This window comes from Astatotilapia calliptera, chromosome 1 (assembly GCF_964374335.1).
Source record: "Astatotilapia calliptera chromosome 1, fAstCal68.1, whole genome shotgun sequence".
NCBI lineage: Eukaryota > Metazoa > Chordata > Actinopteri > Cichliformes > Cichlidae > Astatotilapia > Astatotilapia calliptera.
The window spans coordinates 29,095,035-29,119,882 of NC_137422.1; the positions used below are offsets into that span (position 1 = coordinate 29,095,035).

Genomic DNA, 24,848 nt, shown 5'->3' on the forward strand with positions numbered 1-24,848 from the left:
TAAAGCAGAGATTATATGAACGTTTAGTGAATGGCAGAGTTTATTGGTTACAATGTCACCACTGTAAAGTGTTTTGAGAAATAAGTATGAAAATCACATTGTAAGAAATAAAATAAAAGGTTTACATTTTTTGTAGACTTGACAGCAGTGCATATGAGAATGAATGGCATATTGAGCTTTGGTTATACTTTGTTACGCACAAATATGATATCATATTGGAGACATGATAGCCAAAGAGTCATTCCTGTTATACTTCCTTGAAGTCCGCTTGTAGGCCTTTGCTGTCCGGATGCATAGTTGGTGCATTGTAATGTAAATTCTCCCATACAAATCTGCACAGTCACGTGGGGTCCACCCAGGTCCTTGCACTCACTGTCTGATGATGAAATTTAAGTCACTCGGACCTGAGCGGACCATAGCAGACAAAGCACAATCAAGGCTTTAAATCCACATGTTAAATCCATCAGCTCCCCAGTACAAAGTCTGATGTCTGATTAGACTGATTTGGACTATTGTAAGAGTAGCACAGGTAATGGGCCAGGAAGCTCCCTTAGCTAAACCAAACTGAATATTTTCAGTTGTGAAAGTGAATCTAATGTGGACTTTCTCTCGTCGTGTACTACATCTGAGAAAGGACAACTTCAGCAAACTTCTCCACCTTATTCTCCCGACATTGTCCCGAGCTCTTATGTCTTGTTGTACACTCAGCTGCGCAAACTGGCTCCATAATATCTTTGTTAGAGCACTATTTACCAGAGACTTGTTGAAAGTAGGATGTGTCATATTCTGATCCTGGTCTGGATTTAGCACGAAAAGCTCTTTGTCTTTGAAGGCAAACCTTGCAGTAAATGACACCATGACTCAATTCAAAGTAAAAGCTGTGCCTCAATAAATGTTGTGTTTCTGATGCATTTGTTTACCAAAGCTGATATTCTCCAAAGTTTGTCTTACTTGTAAAGCCAAAAGTCTGTATGTATAATATTACAGCTGATTTCTAAAGCTGCTTGCAAGTGTAAAAATTGTTAAAATCTTTTAAATGTGAATTATTTCCTCTGACTTATTAAGAATAGCAGTGCAAAATGGAAATGGTTAAAATACAAGCCCTTAGAGTAGGTTGAGCTATAACTCATCCTTTTTACTTGAGTCATTTTTAAAACGGTTCCCTATAGCAGATCTACCCCTACGCCACTGGCTTTACATAACGAGATATAGATCAGCTCGGTTCTGTTTCTAGACAAATTGCAGCCCTGTCAGAAGGAATTGGGTAAAGAAAAGTAGATGGACAAATGCACATTCATGCACAGAGATCTGTTCGCGCCTGTTTGTCTGTTCAGAACCTGCAAAGCCTGGAAGAACGACAACAAATGTGGAGTGAGTCACATTTGTGTCAAAGCTCTAACTGGCGTGGTGGTCTGTCAATGGTTTGGTGACTCTTGGATTTTTGGCTCTCTGATGGATGTTGCCCAGCTGTCCTCTGTGGTTTTCAGATGGGATGAGAGGAAGTGGTGCTGTCCACTGAGATCTGTGTTCAATTATGTCTGAGAGGAAGATGAGCTTTATAGACCTCTGACCAGTCTTTTTATTTACATTGTTCTCCATATGATGATGACCCTTCATTCATTTTATTATTATTGGGTTTTTTTTATTATTATTTTTTAATGTATCTTTTTTTAAATAAATCTAAATAGCTATAAATCTCTCCTTGGGCTGGTTCCATCTTATTTATGTGTTTATATGTGTAAAAACCACAACCAATACAGCCTTCGTTCGAACAAAATCATACAATTGATTGTCCCAAAAATCAGAACAGAATTGGGGAAAAAGGCTTTTAAATACGCTGCCCCTGCTTCCTGGAATAATCTGCAGAAGGAACTGAAATTATCAGAATTGGTTACCTTGGGAGAGTTTAAGTCTGTCTTAAAGGAACGAGAGAACAGCTCTTTTACTCAGTGTGATTGTTTTTAATGTACCGTACTCTTAATTTGATCTGTTATTGTATATTTTACACATGTTTGTATGGGATATTGTATTCGTTTTAAATGTTATATACCTACTGTATGTGGTATGTGACTTTTGTTGCCATGATGCAGGTCTCTCTTGGAAATGAGATTTTTAATCCCAATGAGATTTTTTTTTACCTGGATAAATAAAGGATTAATAATAAAAAATAATAATAATAATTTAATAGTGCTACTTCTGCTTGATGCAGCTCTTTAGATAACAGCAGCTAAAAAAGAAACGATGGCAGTGAATTGGATTTGGGTCTTTTAATAATTGGTAACCTGGAACAACAAGGTGGGCACTGGTAGCGTGTTTGAAATGGCCTTGCTGTTGTAAAAAGATTGTGTTAGAATGAGTTTTGTCCTTCACTTTATTTCGGTACACACACATACACATTTTCTTTTTGTGATGTGTGGCTGCAGTTGTCCGTCACGATGGAGCCACGATGGGTTGAATCGTGGACTTTGGCAACATGCTACACCCAGTTTGGGATGAGAAAAATAGAATGAGGGGATGTTATTAATTAGTTTTGTGTAATTCCCAAATGAGATTTCACTCTGTGTTTAGCGTTCTGCTGTATGGTTTATGCTTTTTAGGATATCACAAAGAACTTTGATACTTATCATATTTTGAGTTTGACTTCCAAATTTGTTGGTCAAAGTAGGCTGACGAGTCTGTTTCTACCATCTATAAAAGTATGTCATTCATTATGTACTGCTTCTTCATTCTGCTTTCAAGAGCTACAAATCAAATAAAAAGAATAGAATTGGTTGTTAATAGAATGTATAGCATTTATTTAGGGTATTAAAATAGCTTTGGCTGCTTTCTTGACTGAGTTTAATCTTTGATAATTAATTAATTTTTGCTTTAACAGATGAGACGCACAGACATATCGTTCGAATATCGGCATTAGCAGATACTGGCCCTTCTCACTGAAACTGACAGGTTGAAAAATAAAACGTAACATATTGCTGATATTTCTCTGTTTTCTTGAATTCTGCGCTGGATAAATGTTCAAAAAATTATGTGAAAAGCTGAAAGAATTGAAACAGCAAATATTTCTTTACCAAAGGGGGAACTGAATAACTGCAAATTAAAAAAACAAACAAACAAGAAAAGTATTTATACTTGACAAATTGTGATTTTAAACATAATAATCAGTGCACCCTCTATGCAGAACCTCCTTACTGTCTCCATAGGAGTTAAGAGGGTAAATAGCAACTGCGTGCTATTAGTCAAGTGCACTTGATTAATTGATCATCAGCAAGTGTGAGCACTGCTATATAAGTAGAAGTTTTGGCAGTTTACTGGTCCAGAGCATTCATGTGTGTGTTAACAAAATGCCACGATGTTCAGCCCAGTGCAGTGCTCAGAAGTTGGAAAAACCCTCAAACTACATCTGAGACGCTACAGGCCTCAGTATGTTAAATGTTATCGTTCATGACAGCACAATTAGAAACATACTGAGGGGCCGCCAGAAAAAAACCAACACACACACACAGTGGCATGTCTTAGGTCCACAAAGTTGCATCTGAACAAAGCACAAAACTTGTGAATCAACTTTGAACCAAGCATCTTCACTTTGCTCTCATTGGTCCACGGTGGAGATGATGTGGCCATCTCATGACGCACAAAGTGGTCATGATCCACAGTAGCATGTTTGTGCTGGTAAGTGGTGTTTGGGTTTTGCCAAACCCCTCATACCAAGCATGAGGTTGAGGGGTGATCACTGGGATTCATTTACAGGACCTGGGGCGTTGCAGTCATTGAGTTGACCATGAACTCCTCTGTATTGAGGTTTCTCATGTGACATCATGCACACATTGCTCAAGAGTTGTTTGCCTTATTGGGTGTGATGCCATCACCAATTATTGGGGAAAAATATGTATTGACTGTCAGCGGTTCGCAAAGATTGCTGACTCTGGCTACTTGCTGATTGCAGTGATTACTTGAATTTTTTGTTTGTTTGTGTTGGTCTGCAAATACTTGCTAAGCTGAGCTTGGCAGAACATTAAAAAAAATTCAACACACACTAGAAATGGTTTGTCTTCAAAGTAAAAGCTGTGCCTCAGCACTACAGCCAACATGCTTCATAATGCGTAACTTTTATTTTGAAGACAAACTGTCAATTTCTGGTTTGTGCTACACTTTTCACAGTTTCATTGCAGCACAGAGAGTAGTTAGCCAGTGTTTGTAGATGGGTAATTTCCATTCAAAGTAAATGCTGTGGTAAGACCTTAAGAGAGGCTCTGGATAAACGCATGACTGCAAACATAAATGAACTGAAGCGACGCTTTAAAGAACAGCATGCCAAAATTTCTCCACATAGATGTGAAAGGTTGATAAAATTGTAAAAAAAAAAGTAATCACTTCAAGTTATTGCCTGCTAAAGGTGGTTCAACAACTTCCTAAATCATGGGGTGTACTAAGTTTTTTTTTTTTTTTTTTTTTTTTTTTTATAGAACCGCATAAAGTCTTGTGAAAACTTTCTTTTTCACGTGAATATCAGGCAAACAGTGTTTTCTCATTTTAATGCCTTATAAAGCAGATCAGATGATAGTCGAGCCACAACCTGCCTCGGTAACCATAGCAACCTGTATTTGAACAAATCCTTGAGTAGCAATGGAGTTGTTAGAGGCTGAATCCATATTCTAAATAGAAAACAAAAGCTGTGGTCTTTACTTGAAAACTGCAGTGTGGGAGTAAGTGAGGGTTGTAATGCAAGATCAAGTCCGAGTATTGGCTCAGAAACGAGAAGTCTTACACAGCCACGTTTGTTTTCAAGTACCCGTCAAAGCTGATATCCATATGACAAATTGAGCCAAATTATGGTGGTGACTGTGGTTTGGCTTCATATTTTGAATAGATTCAAGTAGACTCCCTACTTCTAGTTAAGAGGCTGATATGGTCCAGGTTCACGTCACTCAAGATTTTCAGTTCCCGGAAATATTAGTAACAGCTTGAGCAATTTTTTCCGTTAACTTTTATTTACTTAATGTAGGCAAACACAACAAAAAACAGGGTAATGATAATAAATGATCATGCTGACTGTGTTTCACACTGCCTCATTATGTTGAATGTGTTGCAGTTGTGGGACTGTTTGCCTCTCTTCTTCGCTTGCATGAAACTCGACACCTGCACAAGAGCCGCTGCCGACAGAGATGCATCACCTGCCTGGCTTAGCTGCTTGCCAAGCTCGCTCTCTCTCTCTCTCTCTCAAATGCACATGCAAAAACACACAGGCACACAAAAGACTTGGAGTTTGTGACCTGTGGCATATGCAGTCTGTCACCTAACCCCACCACCAACCAGGTGGATAATTATGCAAGCAGGGTTTTTTAACATGCAACTTTTTTCCCCCCACGTAGAAGGGTGTGAATGTTCTATATCCTAAATGCCTTTTTAAAACCAGGCAATAATGAAAAGCAGTTAAAGTATAACAAGTTTTAGTTTTATGGATGTTAAATTATATTTATTTCAGCATTTGTAACACAGCCAAAAGCCAAAAAGAAGAAAGACTGGTTGTTTAAAGTGTTATCCGACACATGACTTTTCTTTTCCATTTTCCAATTTGGCCTTTAAAAAAATAAATAAAATAAAAATCTAAGATAAAAAATACAGTTGGTTGACACCTGTAAAGCCTCCCTCCCTCAGTCACACTTGTTTCCAACCTGCATTTATCAAAACTTCCTCTGAGACTTAAAAAGCCTAAACAGTGGAGTTTGAGTGTTTCTATCTCTCCGATACTAACAGAAGAAAACACCACAGGCCTCGTGGCACACAGGCATAAATATTCATTAACAAGTTTACCTTGAAACCAGATGTGTTTGTATGTGCATGTGACTGTACTCCCAAAGGGTTTCATTTTTTTTCTCCTATGCACTGATGCATTTGAAAGACTTCCAGCATCTGGTCAGTCCGGTGACTCTACTTTAAAAACATTTTACCCAGCGTGAGCCTGTGTGAACTGGAATGCACATGGTGAGCAGTAAGCAGGGTCACCACTTGACTCAGTTGCACTCGGAGAGAGAGAGAGAGAGAGAGCGATATTTACTCAGTTCCTCGTCCAACACTTTCCACTGACTCTTTCAACCTCCTGTCCTCTGCAGCCCCATTCATGCTGGCTGGATGATGATGATGACCTCATTTCTAACTGTGCTGGTTTGATTGTGTGTGTGACTAAGCTTGTGTGCTTTAGATCAATTTCATTTCTGCCTGATGAATAGTCAAGAGAGGGTCTAGAATGCCTTGTTTACACTGCGTTTGCCTTGAATATGAGTGGTCATAAAAATTGATTTATTGGCAGCTGAGGTTATTTAGAAGAAAAGGCTGGCTTGTTCCAGATGTACATGAAATTGGTAAACACTGAAACTCATTCATCATGGAATAATTGTCAGGACGACCAACCCTACTTGTGGGAGGGTGTTTGTGTAGTTGAGAAAACATTAACCGAATATATGAAACACTTGAAAGGCCAGTGGAGATGAGGAGCAATGGAAAAGGCCAGCAGGCTGTTAGCTGTGCAAGAGGTGCTAAAAATGAGCAAGACCGATTTTTACAGCGCTTGGAGGGTGGTTTCTTTTCGATTTAGGATTTTAGAACATCAGCACAGCACCGAATTATAAGGAGTTGATTAAACGGTGCCCTTTCGTTCTTCTCAAAGCTTCAAGCATTTCCTCCTGTGGTTTACCTCCAGTAGAACTCTCGCAGCCTCTACGTCGATTATTGTGTGAGCTTACAGATCAAGTTAGAAAATGAATCCTTACATTTGTGTTAGATGATAGAACGCACTTGTTGGCCAACATCCTAATAGCTTTGTCTCACATGAATGTAACCACTGCTTGTACTCTTCTAAGTGTTTTTCTGTGTTATTTAATCAGTATATATTTTAATTCAATTTTAATTCAATTTTTATTCATAATGCTAAGCTGTAAGGTTTTTTTTTTTCTGAACCAGTCTGCAGCATTCAGACTGAGAACCACTGACAAAGATGCTAACTTATGCCAGCGACTTTGAGTTTAAGAGCCAGTGTCAGCATGTGTCGCCTTATAATAATTCAACTAAACCCACTCAGAATTACTATGGTGAAGCCTGACAAAGTACTGCATTATACAGCATGGTCATTATTCGCTAGCAGTGCATAAAAAATGGATGGATTGCAATTTGTAACATGCTCTAGGAGCACATTAGTTTTTCCACCCTGGGGCTAGAGTGTAAGTTTTAGCTTTTGTATGTGGTTTTCACTGATTTTTTTTTTTTGGCTATCAGACATGGTTAATTAAAACTTTGTTATCTTGGTATTTGTTATCAAGCATTTAAAAAGGGGTTTCTTTAATAAAAAAAAAAAAAAAAAAAAAGAACAACAACAGCGATTGCTCTCAATCTCCTAGGGGCATGTGCACAGTGAATGTTACGGCATGATAAATACACGCTGCCTTTGTGCAGTGCTTTGGGTCAGAGAATAAATCAACTTTTAACTTCAAATTAGAAAGTGATGTGTTCATCTGGAACAACAAGTTGCTATATGTTACTATGATAAACTGAGAGGCAGGTGGACTATGTGTACATGGGCTTTGCACTAGCCCAGTTTGGCCTTGTGTAGGGTACTAACATGCTCTGGTCAAATATCGAATTGATTGTCTGTCTGGTTCAGAAATCCTCTAGGATTGGCCTGTTTGACTTGTAAGCTGTTCTATTATTGGATTAGAGGACATGTTACTGTAATAGGGCATGGGCATTCCCAGCAGGCACTACTCTGCCTCATTGATCTATTGAGCGGTAGCTACATGTTCTAGCGCTCGTTCTAATTTTCCTTTTATCTCACGAGCTCTTTGTCTTGGAGTTCTCTACACATGAAATCAAATTCTTTGTGCACAGTTACAAAATGTAACACGCTTTCCCTTTACTCTTTCATGTTCTCTGTGAGCTGTCTGTCTCCACTGGTGTGATGCGTGTGTCAAACCCTGTGCCTCTGAGTTTCTAACTCAAATGACACAATGCTTAACACAAACCATACTGACAGCTCCCATCCTTTGGCATCTGTCAGCATTTGTTCTCTTGGATGTGCATTTACTAGCTCCAGTGGAGGTCAGTGCAGCCTAATCCTTAACCCAAAGCAAGGGCAGCAGTCTTGGCAGGTCATTTTATTATTGATAGAGTGTGTCCACAGAGTTGAGATAATGCGTTCATTTAGGACAGTCAATAGGCAACAAAGTCAATTCAATGCAGTTGATTTGCTATAATAAGTGGTGACATACAGTTAGTTTTTATATTGGAGTTTAGGGATACCTGTAAGTCGCTATTTGAGATGTGTGGGATTTATTTGTCTGTGCAAATACAGGGAAGACACAAGCATGCACTATTCGATTATCAGGGCTCTCTACATCTTGTTTCTCTGATAGAGATGTAGTTTTCTTAATTTACTAGAGGTGTAGTGGCAGATGTATGGCAAAACCCCTGACTCCTGTCGGCTGGAATTACCCGGTAGTTACCAAAATATAGACACAGGTGAATCGGTGCACACCGTACCGAATAAAGCTTCCATTACAACACAGCATATCCTGTAATCTGTCATCTTTACTGTGTGTAGACACTTGGTGTGTTCTGTTATTTTAGTATTTAAGCCAGTATTATCTCACAGGCAGAATACTTACCTTAAGTTCGGTGGTTCGATCCCAGGCTGCATCCTGGCTGCATGCCAAATATCCTTGGGCAAGATACTAACCCCGTGTTTGCCTACTGGTGGTGGTCAGAGGGCCCGGTGGCGCCTGTGTCCGGCAGCCTCGCCTCTGTCAGTGCGCCCCAGGGCAGCTGTGGCTACAATGTAGCTTGCTATCGCCAGTGTATGAATGTGTGTGTGAATGGGTGGATGACTGAATGTAGTGTAAAGCGCTTTGGGGTCCTATGGACTAGAAAAGCGCTATACAAATGCAGGCAGGCCATAAGTTAGATTGTACCAGGTCTGTTACAAAGTGCTGTCTTAGGAATAGACTGGGTTACACAGCCTGCAAGCTTCGTAACTCACATGAATGCAAACATTAAGTAAATGTATCAGTGCACTTTGAGATGGGGGACTTTTTCCATGTTGACAAAGCTTTTGTGATGAGAGATGGAGGTAGACCATTGTTTAGAAGAGACGGATAACATCAGAACACATCTTTACACCTTTGGCAATGGGATGGACGATACCTGAATGATTAGTTTAAGAGGTGTGGGTCTTGGGGGAATTGTTTTGAAACACAAATCTAAAACGGGCCAAAATAGAAATGCATGAGTAAAGCATAAGTACTACAAATTGTCGCACAGTGCTGCAAGTAACTACAAGCCTAGAGTAATTCCTCACTCTTCAGTACTTTAAACAGGATATAGAAGTCGTATTGTCTAGATCAGGTGGCAGGAGATCGAGGGATGCACCTGGGACGTGTCTAAGCTAACACATTCACGGCGCTTCCCTTTTGCTCATGGCAATTCTGTTGAAGGGTATTAACTTCCCTGTCGGCCTCTCGGACATAGTCTTTGGCGGCAGGTACATGTACATTGTCACCTTTATTCAGGGTAAATATGATACGTAGATAAAATGCTGAAGACCTTCAGGGCTCGCTTGTTTGAAATCTGAGCTCATTGTTGCTGGCAAAGAATTTTTCCTTACTTTAGTTTTTCTTTGTGATGGCATTCATCATAGGACAGAGAATCAAGAATAAGTATGGCGTGTCGGTGCATCACAGCTCGAATATGCTGGATTTTAACCTGTGGATTATTTGGGACATTGCTGGGTTTTCTCCTTGTTTTCCTTCCACTAACCAAAGATATAGATATTGGCTTGTTTTAATTATTTTCTAAATTGATTATGGGTGTTTGTTTCCTGTCTGTGTTAATCCTGTGGATGGATTGGCAGTTTGACCAGGATTTACCCCAGCTTCTGCTCAATAATAGAGGTGATAGTTTCCACCCACCCACAATTCTAGTTGGGTAAGAGCACAAGACTAAAATGAACTAACGTTGGATCAAGTTGTTTCTTATCAGAAATGCAGAGCATTTAACAGAAAGGTGCGGATGTTTAACCAAGTATTAGGATGACTTGGGGTTGCGCTTTTGCTGGGATCAATTTAAGGTTTTGATTTCATTTTGATGTGAACATTATTTGGGTAGGGTTAGGAAAATGTAATAGCTTGATTTTGAACTGCACGCTCTTACAGTTCCTTAAATTTTCTGAGCTATGAGGGTGCCAAGTTATGCAGGATCTAAAAGTAATGACACCAGCAGACATGTTCCACCCACATATTCAATTAGAGGGCCACTGTACCACGTGGCTATAGACTGTAATAACCTGCAATTTTCTGGTGAAAAACGCTCTTTGATTGTAGTGCTAATTAGTGAAGGTTAAGAAATTGAAGTAAAACAAACTGTTTTTAAATTTAGATTATTACATCCCAAAATCCATGCATGAAATGTACTGAGTGGTCATAAAGGGGACTTTTATAGAACATATACATAGAACAATGTATATTAGTCATCATGTTTAGTGACACTTCTCTGAAAATCCACACTTATTACTCATTCAGGGCCAGTGCACTGTGATTAAACTGGCCCTGAATGAGTTTCTGCTATGGTTGGTGTACGTCACATGAAAAATGTTGTTTACAGCAAAGCGGTCCTGTTGAATATTCGTCGTTATGTGAGCCTGCAGTACATCAAAGGAGTGTAGGTGTAACTGGTGCAGTGGGTTTAAAGTCAGGAGGGGAACGGAGGCTTTGTGTTGAGTGTGGGAGTCTACAGTGTATTAATGATTAAGGATTTATACGTTCTCTGTCTGTGTTACTCTTACATGTACTGGTGGTTCGGTGTGTGAGGGCAGCGGCACCTTTTCCTCTGCTCGAGGGGCCTCCTTTCCTAAAAATCGCTAACGTTTCCTCACATTCTGGTGGTTTTAACTCCTCTTCTGCTGTTTGGTGGCAATTAGCTTTGATGTTTAGGTGTAGCTTTGAGAGGCAGGTGTATAAAATAGACAGAAAATGCTGCTAACTGACAACACCCTGATGCAGGTGGATGAATTGTACAGCCACATAAAAGCAGATGAGCAGGTAATCAAAGTGTGCAGGCAAACAGACGGGCCTGCCTCCAGATGGATTCGCCAGAATGGAGCGAAATTATGCCAAGAATGAAATAGCTGACTACTGTAGTCACCGAAAACAAAACTCCTCTTCATCGAATCAAGTGAAACTCGAGATGCAAGTCTTTGAGTTCTTTGTTTGGTTATTGCCATAAAAAATGTTTAGACCCATAGATTTTCTCTTTGCCTGTAAACTGATCAATTAATTGGTCTTTTACCTGCTGCTTTGGCTAATATACTACCAAATCTGGGAAATTAAGGGTTGTAATATTAGAATGTTTTCCCACACTCGTTTTTAATTAACATCTGGCTGACTAACAACATACCAAAATTAAAAAAAAAAATACGTTTTTAAATGCCATGCTAACAACACCAGTCTATCCATTCCAAATTACAATAACTGATTGGATTTCCTACTTGATTTGTCAACAGCTACAGGTTCATGTTAGCTGCTCACATGACTCGAGTCTCAGGTGTTTTAAAAGATTTGGTTTTGTCTTCATATTTTTCTTCAAGAAGGCTATGCATTTTTTTAATTTAGTTTTATTTACAGATTAGTTTAATATCCTAATGAGGTAAAGTCTTTATATGTCATTTATGTTCCTCTTAGAATTTGTGTTGTTTTTTTTTTATGTCTGAATATTCATTTTTTCTTTTTCAAAACTAAATCAAGAGAGTTGCCACTTTAATTTAGGTGCATACACGATTACTGAGCAGGTTAGTTGGTACTGCATGCCCACTGGAGCTGTATTCCCTCATTGGATTTTGTTGCGGTCTAATGAGTTGGCTGTACTCAAGTGTTTTGGGGGCTTTACAATCACATTTGATCTCGGCAAATCCTTTCTCATCTCAGAGAAGCGAAAATGCACGATGGGACGCTTTGCCGGTAATCTGGCGTCGACAGAGACGCTGCTTTGCCTTAATGTAGGATGAACCTTTATATTTGCGTAATGGGCCTTATCGGGAGTGTCATGCTCTCAATCAAGCTCATCATTTGGTTTACCGTGCGTGATTTGGATTTTAGCAGGTAAAATGTTTGACGGCTATCATGCTCGGGATGTTTTTAGCCATGTTTGTTTACGGAAACAAATCGGTTCCTCTCGTGAATATGTTGTTTGTGTGCAGTGAAATGGAATTATAATTCACAGAGGATTCACATCTTACAGAAGCTCAAAAGGGTTTAAAGGAGGATAAGTAAAACATGCTGTGTGACAACCAATTTTCATATTACTGCTAAGGCTAAAAGGATTTTGTGTGAGCCGATTGTGTGGGTGTTCTTTTTTTCTTTTTCTTTTTTTTTTTTTAGTTTCCGATTTGACTCGGGACCCAAACGGTGTGTGGCTTTACTGTGCATTCACTGTGCTTATCCATCGCCAGGTTTGCCACCTGTATTGAAATGGGAGACTGCACAGAATAACATTTCAGCAGCATGGTTGACACTAATAAGATGTGTTATGCTACAGTTTAAATGTTCAAAACAGGGAAAATGCATAAAGTTGCAGTCAAAAATGGATTTTTGTGCTTGTGGTGCCATACCTCCTTTATTGTTAGTGATTGGCTGAATCTACTTGTGTTTCCCCTGTCACAGTTTTTATTGTAATATTACAAACCTTTTTACAGAAATGCTTGAATGTTGTTTAAATAAAAAGAATTTTAAAAATTCTTCAGAAAATTACAATCACTGGTGTGAAAAAGTAGCAAATGTCCAAAGAAAAACTTTGAACTATTGCTCAAGAGCACTTTAAAAGGTTGCAAGAAACTCTGGCTCCTTGGAAGCAGAAGAGGGCTGGCTCAATTGAAGGACTGGAGCGATTCCAGATATTTCATCCACTGAAAACCTTTACTGAATACATATGAAGTGAATGATATGAAGAAAGTAGTGCTGCCAGCTAATGTCGTTAAAATGACATTAATGACATCAGGGGCTGCACAGCGCTAACGTATTAACGAGCTTAAGCGCGCTGACGTCGTGCAGCACTCGCATGGGGCGATCCGCGTTAACTCGCTAACAGAGATTTGCCGCGTTAATGCGGTTATGGCGTTAACGTCATTTTAACGAGATTAACGCTGACCGCACTAGAAGAAAGAGAAACTTTTGAAATTCCATATCAAGCAGCTTAAATCCCATCACGTCAGTATAGGAATCGTTGTTCTTATGGATGCAGGTTGGTGGGAAACATGGCCATATTCCAGATCAAGATTTTAAATTATAAGCAAATCATTGGTTCCATTATTATTGTGATCGCAGCATTCCCAACTTTTTTGGAAATGGGGTTAATGTTTATCTTTTCCTCCTGTTCATCTTTCTCCACTAATGGCTGATGATTACATTTCTGAAATTCTGTAAAGTTTGTTTCTTGGCAAAAAGCTAGAAAGCACTGTAAGCTTAGCAGATAAAGGGAATATAAAAAAAGACCCCAAAACAATCATGACCGTGACTCTGAAACAGATGCTGCTGATGCTTCACGCAGCGATGCAGAATTTGTAGTATTCCAGAAATCTGTTCATATACGTGTAAATCACCCTCAGCCCTGACAGGGTTCCCACAAGCTCACCTTGTTGGTTTTTTCATAGCTGATAACTGGTCTTTTAAGACAGATGTTTTCATATTGTTTGTTAGCGGGCGATCACCAGAATAGCAGCTCATATCTATTTTAGGATGGTGTTTTTGCTAGTGTCATGATCTGACACTCTTATATTTTGAGTAGGAGCCAGTTGTTAGCGGTTGAAGTGTTTGGATTGGCTCCAGGAACTATCAGCAGGAGGTTTGGGAAAAGGCTTGACTGACTAAGACGGAATACACAGCAATAAGGAATGTACAGGCTTGAAAGTCTGCGTAAATGGTTTGTTAATAGAACATTTTAACAAGTGCTAAACTGAGACACAACACATATTAACATAATGGATTTTTTTTTTTTTACCCAACTTGAGATGCATATCTGAAAAATGCCTGGCTGTGTTATTACCGGCTTCAGAATACCACGGTGACATGTCAACATGGTGCAAGACGAACGCTCCAATCCTTTGTGCGAGTTAATCTCACATAGGAACCAGATTTTGAGAGTCTGAGTCAGGGTTAGAGGCCAGCGGAGCAGAGGGGAAGCTGCCTGTGTACTTCAGCTATGGCCCAGGCTAACCTCTGACCTTTGACTCTCCTGTGCCACAGGGTATTCCTATGTTCTCATTGGTGACAGACAGGATGTGCTCTGTCAGCGAGGTCACGGCTCTTTTCTCCCTTTTCTCTGTTTTAGTTGTGAATCGCAGCAGTGTTGAATCTGAAAGTGTACGAGCATCCTCCTCCTCCTCGTGCATTTCTAATGACATAAAACTGTCTAAGATGGATTAAAATTGCACGTTACACGCTGAAAACTATTGTTAAAGCAAGCATTTTTATAGCATCTAAGATAAAAATGCAGCAGTGTGTGAGAGGACTTTCATTATTTCATCTCAGTATTGTCTTTCTTTTCTTTTCTTTTTTTAAAAAAAAAATGAATGGACAGATGATTGACAGCGTGTGTTTTCTTACACTGTTGGTTTGCGTGTTGCAAGAGAACATCAAGCATTCTGTTATTTCAACAATGTAGGACTCATGTTGACTTTATCTTAGATAAGTTGGAAATTGCTCTGTTTCCTTTCTGAAGAAGGAAATTTCATGCAGGCTTTTCTTGCTGCCCCCCCCCCCCCCCCCCCCCCCCCCCCATTGGCAAAGAAACATCAACGACTTACCCACCTAGTATGAAAACAATTGTAGAGAGCTGCCTCTCTGCTTCCAGTTGTTGTTGTTGCTGCTTTTCTGCTTTAGTTTTAAATCTTTCACAGAGAAGAGACTTTTTCTTTGTCCCCAGCAGGGACCAGATGGGCCATTTTCAAAAAGTGATAAATTTGTTAGCTCCTTTTTGTTTTATGAAGCATGAAAATTTCATTGTTTATGATGGTGCAAGGAGATGTTTTCCTTAAGTATGTGTTATGAAAGAGTGATATACTACAAGAGCTTAGGTTATGCATTTTCCCGTGCATGAAGCACCACAGTGGTTCCACACTGGATATATTAGAAATATTAGAATATAAAAACAGCATAGAGAGATTTGTGTTTCAGAGACCCTCCCCTCCAAAACAACTGAAGGGGCATTCTTCTTCTTCACCATCTGGCTCTTTTATCCTGTTCAACGAGTTTCTTCCCTCTGCTCAAATTTGAGACTCGCGCCTTGTTAATAAACTCAACCTCTTTGATTTTTGCCAGGTGTAGCTGCAGCGCTCGCCCGCACCGCCTGGCAAGATGGTGGCGTTGTCACTGAAAATCTGCGTGCGGCAATGCAACGTTGTGAAGACGATGCAGTTTGAGCCCTCCACAGCTGTCTATGATGCCTGCAGGATCATCAGAGAGAGGGTCCCAGAGGCTCAAACTGGACAGGGTGAGAATTAACTCTACTTGGTTGCAAAAACTTGGTTTTCTTTGTAAAGACAAAGAGAGAAGTATAAACTTTACTGGCTGTGGTGAAGACTTTTGCAGCAAAAAGCAATATGATGGAAATGTGGCTTAGATAATATTTGATTTACAAAATGTAGAGACGTTAAAGTCTCATTTGGTAGGTTTATATGTCATTTACACTGCTTTAAATTGGATTGCAGTCAATAAACTAATGCTTGGATTAGATTATGTCACAATTTTGGCTGCTTTGCTTCTGATTAAGTCAGTGGGTCTCAAACTTCTTCAGACATGAACCTTCTTTCAGACCCTCCCTCCCTCCCCCCCCAAAAAACACAACAGCTTGTTTTTGTGTATCAATCACTGATTCAAGTTGACATCCAGCGATTGAAATGTCAATATGACAATTAAATCGTGTTTAATTTGCTTTACATAAATCACATTCGTGTTAAAATTAATTTCATTGGCTCTTTACTCTGCAAAGTTAGTCTCACAGTTTAAGAACCACTGAATTAAGCAACCATGGAATCTGAAATTTTTGCCATTACTTCCATGACCCCAATGCTAGCTTTCCATTTTACACAAGTAGCAGGTCTGACTTATCTGTTCCATTCAGCAGCACCAAAGTCATCATCCCTCTTTTGATTTTCCATGTTTACAGACTTGCCTTGCGCTCTTATGACCATTGTTACAGAACATGTGGTGAATGCTGTCATAGAGGGGTCATTATAGAGTTGATGTCATTTAATCTGATCCTGGCCTAGGGAGTCATTTTCAGTTCTTTAATGTCTAAAGTAGAGTTGTTTCTTCTCACTGCTACAGCTTCAGACTATGGCCTGTTTCTTTCGGATGAAGACCCCAGAAAAGGCATCTGGTTGGAATCTGGAAGGACGCTGGATTACTACATGCTCCGCAATGGGGTAAATAAATGTAACCGTGAATTATGGATAACTGGCATCATGGGGGCGACACACGCACACACACACACACACACACACACACACGCACGCACGCACGCACGCACGCACGCACGCACGCACGCACGCACGCACGCATGTGAATAACGCTGTGTCATAAACAGCATAAACTGATGCTTGGTGGTCCCAGCGTCTCACACATTTTCTAATCATTGGAGGTAGCAAAATTACAAACACTCTTCACTTAAGTAGAGGTACAGATACTTGTGTTTTAAAAAAAAAATAAAAAAATACAGTTGTAAAAGTTGGAAGTACTGGTTTAACTCAAATAAATAAAAGGCTAACTGAACTTCCTGCCATAATAACACCATACTAATATAAAAAATAATATTAATACAAAGGAATGTGAATCTCATTTCAACCTAAATTCGAATTCTAATGAATTTATTCAGCTTGAACATCTGTTAAGTAGAACTGAAGCGGAGAAAAACTCTCTTTGCCTTTGCCTGCATTATAGATGAGTGACTTTGCCACCACACCTGAGCAAATATACGCAGATATTATATGAGTTATCATGGCTGATTTCCCATAAAGGTGGAATTTAGTGAGTGAATCTAATCAGCATCATCAACTTAAATATAATTTACCCTCAATGGAACATAACATTGACTATGAACAGCACAGCTTTGCTGCACCAATCCAACATGGTGCATTACTGCAAACAGATCAGTGAAACCTTTGCACTTTAATTTGATTTGCAGAATATTTCACAATATGAAAAAAGCAAGATTATTCTATAAATCCCATATGTGTTTAAAAGGCTTTAAATTTCCACATTATCAAATGTCCTGGAGTAGCTGCCTTCTCCCTCTGCTGTCCGGCTTTATATCTTTCCATCTCTTTGTAAAGTTAGAGCTCATTCTTTTCCCTTCCTGGGAAATACGGCAGCTGAACATTTAGTTAGCAGACACACTGTGTGACAAACTACAGACCAGCACTTTGTGTGTTTGCTGATATTTGGTGAGCTGCCAGAAATCTGAAATTACCCGTCACTTAAAAGAAAAAGAGTTTACTCCCTTCATGCGCACTCCTCTTCTGCAGTGCTAGTTAGAATCAGAAGTATTGCGACCATAACCCCTGAGTGTAGTACAATAAGTCATATCATTTTGTGTATTTTTTATGTATTTTTTCTTCCTGTTTTTTGTCTTTTTCACCCTCCCCTTTAAGTGCGTAACCATCGATTGATCCACCAGTATATTGTCTAGTTTTGTTTAAATGTGTGTAATGGCAGGAAATATCTCCCCTCAGATGTTACCTAATGTAATGTAACAAGCCTGTTTTCAAAATATAAGAAGTACAAAGTTAGAGGTACTTGTTTTATAATGTAGGAAGGACAAAATAATTCTACTTAAATACAATTTCAAAGTCTTGATACTTTGTTACTTCCCGCCTCTGCTAACAATACTTCTGTTACCTGGCATTAAGACTGGGAGTGGGAGTTAAAGCCTTGCAGTGTTGAATATATCAGCAAAATGCTTCATTGTTTGAGCGTATTTAAACATTTTATCTGATTTAAAAAAAAAAAAAAAACATTTTCGATCGACATAAATTCACTAAAGAGAAATTGAAACAGCTGCCAAAAATCTCATTCAGACACACATCATGCACAGGAAGACAAAACAAAGAAGCACCCCGAGAAAATAAAAGCATAAGCTAAAACTGGGAACCAAGACACTGAGAACATCGAAAGAAGATTTTAAAAGCGATCCTTAAAGAAGTGCTATAGCCAGCTTTAGATCGCTTGCCAGCTTGTTTCAGAGGCTCTGATTCTCACTGCCAAAGGCCTGATACACTCTGGTGTTCTATTTAACTGCATATCACAGCCCCTCGGTACATTTGTGCTTGTGGTTTTGCAGCTCTAAATGGTTTCTCCTCTTTAAATCTACCAAAGGCAACCCAGGTAGAAGGCATGACTGTGACCAATTATTCTGAACCAAATCTCGTCTCATTGTTGAGATTGGAGGGGAGCAGCAGGCTGTGATAGGCAGCCGTTAAATACGGTTTTCTGGCCTTTATTCTCCCCTCTCTCTACGCAACCTGGATGCTTGTGATCTTTTTCTAAGTAGTTCCTTTGACTCTCTCTCTCTCCCTTCATTCTTCTTTCTTCATTTTACTCACATTTTCCCCGTCTCTCTACCTTTTTTGTTTTCAACCAGGATATTCTTGAATACAAGAAGAAGCAAAGACCACAGAAAATTAAAATGCTGGATGGGGCTGTCAAAACTATCATGGTGGACGACTCCAAAACAGTGGGAGAGCTGCTTGTGACTATATGCAGTAGAATAGGTACATCATATCTTTGTTTTCTTGTGCTGCCAATCCTCTCTGTGTTACAAATCTGTTGAATCTGTGCTGAACCTTTATGGACACACACACAAGAAAAGAATAATCTTTCCATGTGAAATCCTTTTCCTCCTATCTCTGATGGGAATCCTTTCTTTCCCCAGGCATTACAAACTACGAGGAATACTCTCTGATCCAGGAGACGGTGGAGGAGAAGAAGGAGGATGGCATGGGTACCCTGAAGAAAGACAGAACACTTTTGCGAGACGAGAGGAAGATGGAAAAGCTGAAAGCCAAGCTTCACACAGACGATGACTGTGAGTTCAAGAAAGAAAATGAAAACACAAGTTTTCCCTATTTTTTTTTTTATTTTTTTTAAAGTGAAGTCTTTTACCAGAAACATGTTATATATGGAAAGCGGCAGTTTAGTAGCCCACGTTCACAGCTCTCTGCGATATCTACCAGCTTTCACTGGAATGTGGGAGTACTAAATCTAAACTCCTGATCCCAGGTCAAAACATCTCACTTCCTGCCTATATTGCATCCAAGATAGGAATGCAGCTGTTATTCTGTGCCTGTGTGCAAAATCACTGCTTCCTTCCCTTTTTACTCCCTCACATATAGCAGAAGATTAAAGCCTTACTCTGTAATAAAGGTGAGCCTCACCTGGGAAGGACTGAATAGAGACAGGAAAGATGGACTTGCTTGTATTTCAAGAATAAGGGGATGTAGATTAGTCTGGTTGGGACCATAGTCTGTTTAATTTATGGTAATTATAGTTGATGTCAAATCCAAATAAATGTCCATAAATTCACTTTGCAGCATTTGTTGTCCCATAAGCTTATAATGTATATAAAACAAAGATGGAGCCACCATGAACAGCAGGTTTGAAGTCCCATCTTTAAACCTCAATTTAGCATTTTAGCCGTCTTAGCTTTCAGAAGCCAAAAGTTACGGTATTTGGAGGAATATGCAGCCCTACCAAACCTGGGTGGCAAGGTGGATCCATAGCCACAGATACCTGTTTATTAGTGCTAAGTAACATATAGGTAAATAGTTAAACTGGCTTGTAGTACAGTTAACTGCAAAGTGAGCCTCCAGCACTGCAAACACTGTTATGAGTTTAGCTACAGCGTAGCAGACAGCAGCTGCCTGTTTCAGCACCCACCTGCCACTTAAAGCAGCCACGCCCCTAACACTGCAGAACTTTTATGCTTTCGCACAATTTAAACAGTTGAGTTATAAAAAAGGGCCACGTGCCACAAATGAGGAAATTTGCTACAGAGATGACAGGTGGCCCTTTTTTTTCTTAATTGGGCAAAATGTATTTACATTTGCTTTTTCCAGCCACGAATGTGAAGATGCAATTTGGTGTTTATCAAAAACAAATACTTGTAAAAAAAAAATTAATAAATAAACTAGAGATGGACCGATCCGATATTACGTATCGGTATCGGTCCGATACTGACCTAAATTACTGGATCGGATATCGGAGAAAAATAAAAAAATGTAATCCGATCCATTAAATATCACGAAAGCACCTCACAAAACTTGCAACACGCCGTAACTCGCCTCAGAACGTCGGAGCAGTATGCATCACGTGATAGAGCAGCTGTGGCATGCGGGACCTGTCGGTGGTCTGGATAGCATTTGGAGCTTCGCTAGCAACCTGGCATTTCATCTCCGACAAAGTTATCCCCGAGAGAAGTAAAGCAAGTGTGTAAGTCCATCTCTGAATGTTTGTAAAGCATTCCCAGTTAAGCTTAACTAGCGACTGCCTCTCGCTCTCCGGCTGCTACTTCAATCTGAAACTGCTAATGATCAGCTGATCGGCTTTTCTGTTGTGAGTCCGTCTCTCTTGTTTGTTTTTGGTCCACTTTGCGCCAGAAAGAGCAAACCAGCGGCTGAACAACAGCAGCACGTTTAAGCTTGATAAGCTGTTGTTACAATTTATTTAATATTACTTTCTACACCAGGATCTTTTTCTACGTAGCTGACGGCTGGTAACTGTGCAGGGGCGGATCTAGCAAAGTTTAGCCAGGGGGGCCGATAGGGCATTAACTGGGAAAAGGGGGCACAAAGACATACTTTTCTTTCTTATTCTCATTTAAAATGTCTAGCTTTTAATAAATAATTATCTGACACCCAAAGTTTTAATTTGATGTAAAATGAATAGAAGTCAATTACTGTATATAGTGACTATTAAGTCTAATATATATACCCTAGTAAGCTATAGTACATTTTCCTTTGGGAAGGTACCATCTGTGCAGTCTGCAATTTTGTTGAAGAAAGATGTTGAATCTATTTAATATTTCTTGAAAAATAATTGATTTCTGTGCATTTTTTTTCACACTGCATCAAATTAAGGTTGATTACGTTGATTAAGCATCATGAGGTGGAGCGTGAGGGGTGGTTCCCTATTTTTTATTTATTTATTTTTGTTGTTGCTGGGAGTTGGAACCCTATTAGTTAGGTTGCTTAATATTTACGCTAAGTACTCTTTAAAATACCAGAATAGGGAGGATGGTGTAGGTCTAAGTTTATTAGATTGATCAGTATTGCTGAACTATGAAATATTTTTTTTGTATACAGGTATAACAGAATAGCTTTAGTGTAGTTGTTGTTTTAAACTTGAGTATGAACTTGCAGACTTGCAAAATGCAGCAAGATATTTTAAAAAACAGTTTTGTTGATTAAAAAACACTATATCGGATTCATATCGGTATCGGCAGATATCCAAATTTATGATATCGGTATCGGTATCGGACATAAAAAAGTGGTATCGTGCCATCTCTAAAATAAACCACACACACAAAACAAACTTGCTATTGTATATGGTGAACATTAAATAAAGACAATAGACCTATGCCTCTTTAACAAGAGATTTCTATGAACTTGTTATTTTTTAATTTTTTTAGTGAACTGGCTGGACCATAGCAGAACATTCAGGGAGCAGGGAGTGGACGAGAACGAGACTCTTCTCCTGAGACGCAAGTTCTTCTACTCTGACCAGAATGTAGACTCCAGAGACCCAGTTCAACTCAACCTGCTTTACGTACAGGTCTGGAACTTACTTTTAAATATGTCTTCCTCTCATTTTTCATTTCAGCAGTTCATGACTGTTGAAGCAGCAGTTTGCCAGTGTCAAAAACAGACACTCGGATAAGAGTGTCTCTCCTCTCCTGAGTAAAACAGGATGTGAGCAGACGATATGCAGTAAAATCCATTTTTCTCTTGTCTCCTAATGGTGACAAGCAGCTACAAAATGTGCACACGGCTGGCTTTTTTTGATCAATTAAGAATTATGCAAGTCTAGAAAACAGATACAGTGGAAAATAAAGTCATAAACTTGATGTCTACAGTTAATTACTGACCGTTTTAATTTGTCTTTTAGGCTCGAGATGATATCCTGAACGGTTCCCACCCGGTCTCGTTTGATAAGGCCTGCGAGTTTGGAGGGATTCAGGCCCAGATCCAGTTTGGACCTCACATAGAGCATAAACACAAACCCGGATTCTTGGAGTAAGCATCTGTGTCATGACGTCTGTGGAAAAACTTGTAAAATATTAGGGTTTTTTTTTCTTTTTGTCAGAAATAAACAGAAAAGGAAACAACAAAAGGAGAGTTCAGACTTTTTTCATGAGTTTCAGCTTCTTATTTTTCCTTTCTTTTCTAGCCTGAAAGAGTTTCTACCCAAAGAGTACATAAAGCAGAGAGGAGCTGAAAAGAAAATATTCCAGGTGTGTTCGTGTTGTCCCTTTTGATAAATGTACACATTGGTGCACAAGCGTGAAACGGGGGGATTTTCAGTGTTCTGAAAATCAATACATGAAAAATCTGACCTGCAGGAGCACAAGAACTGTGGCGAGATGACCGAGATTGAGGCAAAAGTAAAGTATGTCAAATTGGCGCGGTCTCTGCGGACATACGGCGTCTCCTTCTTCCTCGTCAAGGTAAGTTTTTAAAATCATCCATTTGTCCTTTTACCAAATGTTTGAAGTACCAATGCCCTATTTTATTCCTTCAAAAAGTAAAAATATAGCCTCAAGTTCTCTACTTGCCTTTTTATTTTTTTATTTATTGTAATAGGAAGCAGATTTTGGAATTATCCGAACTGTAGTCGGAGCCTTTTATCTTCACAGCATGAAATCTGTCCTCTGGGTTTGGTGCTAACTGGATAAAGAGGCTGATGGTGGACTCCGCTTGTATAAACTGTCTGCTCCTATTTGAACTCTCGCAGCTCGTTATGTCACCTTAAACTAAGCAGAGTACCTGTTGCAAAAAACCAAAATTTCAAGATGAAAGAATGCGCTGCGTGCAAAAGCAAGAACCCTTTTGTGATTTGTTTGCCATGCATTTTCCCCTTGCACACCTCTCTCGCTAACACACATACAAACACACACTGGCAGCACCTCCTCTGCAGGGAGTTCAGTGTGTTCCTGGAAGGAAACCAAATGTTGTCTGTGCAGCCGAGTGTGGCACTAAGATTATTTCAGAGTGAGTAGGGAGGAAGTGGAGTGAATGAGATATACAAGGAGACATTGCACAGGTAAACCAGCGATACTGAATCTCTTGAAGAAGTCCAGCTGCCAACAGATACAAGCTGATGGGAGCAATTTGCAGACTTCCAAATGCAGTACCTATAAAACTGTTCTGACAAGAGTATCAGAGTGACTTTTCCCCCCACGTAATTAGTCACAAAGAGGACATCCTGCAATGGAAATCTCCATTTGCATCATTTGTTCCTGTCAGCTTCGCTGCGCTCTAGTAGAAAATTGGATATTTCCTGGTATTACTGGGACAAGTCACTTGCGCTTTTCATTAATAGCTTTCATCACAAAAGGATAAAGAGCAAAATTGTATCTTGTTTTTTTTGTTTTTTGAAAAGGAAAAACAAAAAAACACTGTGTTGTAGGGCTGTGCGATATGACCAAAATCTCATATCCCGATGTAAGAATTCTATCATCCCGATAACGATATAAATCACAAAAATGTAACATTTTCTGTAAATTCTGTGAATCTCGGACAGCTCGACTTGCGGGAAGTGTTTCCAGCTGCGTGTCATGTAGCTGCAGTCGAGTGCTTTAACACATGCATGAAACTATACATTTTTAGACATAAGTTGTAACGGCCGTTTTCTTTGTGAGGTTTTTTTTTTTTTTTACTTCTCATCCGTAAATAATCTGCTCTTTCACGTGATTCAGTTTATTTTGAAAAGTCTCAACAGGATATTGAGCTTCATTGTGAAAGGTCTATGTGGAACATAAACAAGCGGACACGCGGTGGTTTTACCGTCCTTGTTGCTAACCAAAACGCATAAAAACAGGCGCTTGTGTGGTTATATTAAATATAAGAGAAAGAGAGAACTTTAAGAAATTAATATAGCCACTACAGTGACCATCAAAACGATGAAAAAATGTTGCTGTAAACAGTTCATTTTGCGACACCACGAAACAAACGTTTTTATATCGTCATCTGATATATATTGTTATATTGAACAGCCTTACTGTGTTGTATTGGTTCAATAGCTTTTAGCGAGTGGCTTGTGTATTCCTTTATTCTATACATAAAAATATAGATAGCCATTATATCTGCTCACCTTTTGTTGTCTGTCATCATTAAGGTTAATTTTACGGAGCAGAAACATTTTAAAAACAACCGTGGGGGGGGGGGAAAAAAATCCGCCGATAGTCTCTAACCTATAACCTGCAGAGGCCCCAGTGAGTTTACAGGCCCCTCAGGATTTTTGCACAATTTACCTCTTTGCCCCTTGTGTCACAGTCCATCACTTTGTGTCTCTTCTCTAACTGCAGCTCCCGAACAAATGTTTGCTCTTTCCATCGAAGAGAAAAAAAGGGGGGGGGGGGGAGGAATGTAATGCTTCATGGCTTAGGAAGCAACTTAAGTATAACATTAAAGGTTTAGTGAATACAGGAGATCTAGCAGGAGGTTGAAAGATGTTGACAGGCAGATAAAGACAAGATTTAAGATGCAACATTTTAATTGCTAGCTGGGAAAAGTTAACGTTTCCCCCCCACTGGTTGAACAGATA

At 39.4% G+C, this 24,848-nt stretch overlaps 1 protein-coding gene across 2 annotated transcripts in view; it reads left to right on the plus strand.

Moving 5' to 3' along the window:
- The window catches only part of tln2a (talin 2a), a 102,383-nt gene that overhangs the window by 32,122 nt on the left and 45,413 nt on the right, over positions 1-24,848 (plus strand). For both annotated transcript variants that reach the window (XM_026172046.2, XM_080299909.1), the window contains exons 3-10: positions 15,351-15,522; positions 16,359-16,456; positions 18,670-18,799; positions 18,961-19,113; positions 21,715-21,857; positions 22,191-22,318; positions 22,473-22,536; positions 22,645-22,749. In XM_026172046.2, coding sequence (XP_026027831.1) covers positions 15,387-15,522; positions 16,359-16,456; positions 18,670-18,799; positions 18,961-19,113; positions 21,715-21,857; positions 22,191-22,318; positions 22,473-22,536; positions 22,645-22,749 — 957 coding nt within the window. In that variant the 5' untranslated portion in view covers positions 15,351-15,386. The remainder of the gene's footprint in view (positions 1-15,350; positions 15,523-16,358; positions 16,457-18,669; positions 18,800-18,960; positions 19,114-21,714; positions 21,858-22,190; positions 22,319-22,472; positions 22,537-22,644; positions 22,750-24,848) is intronic.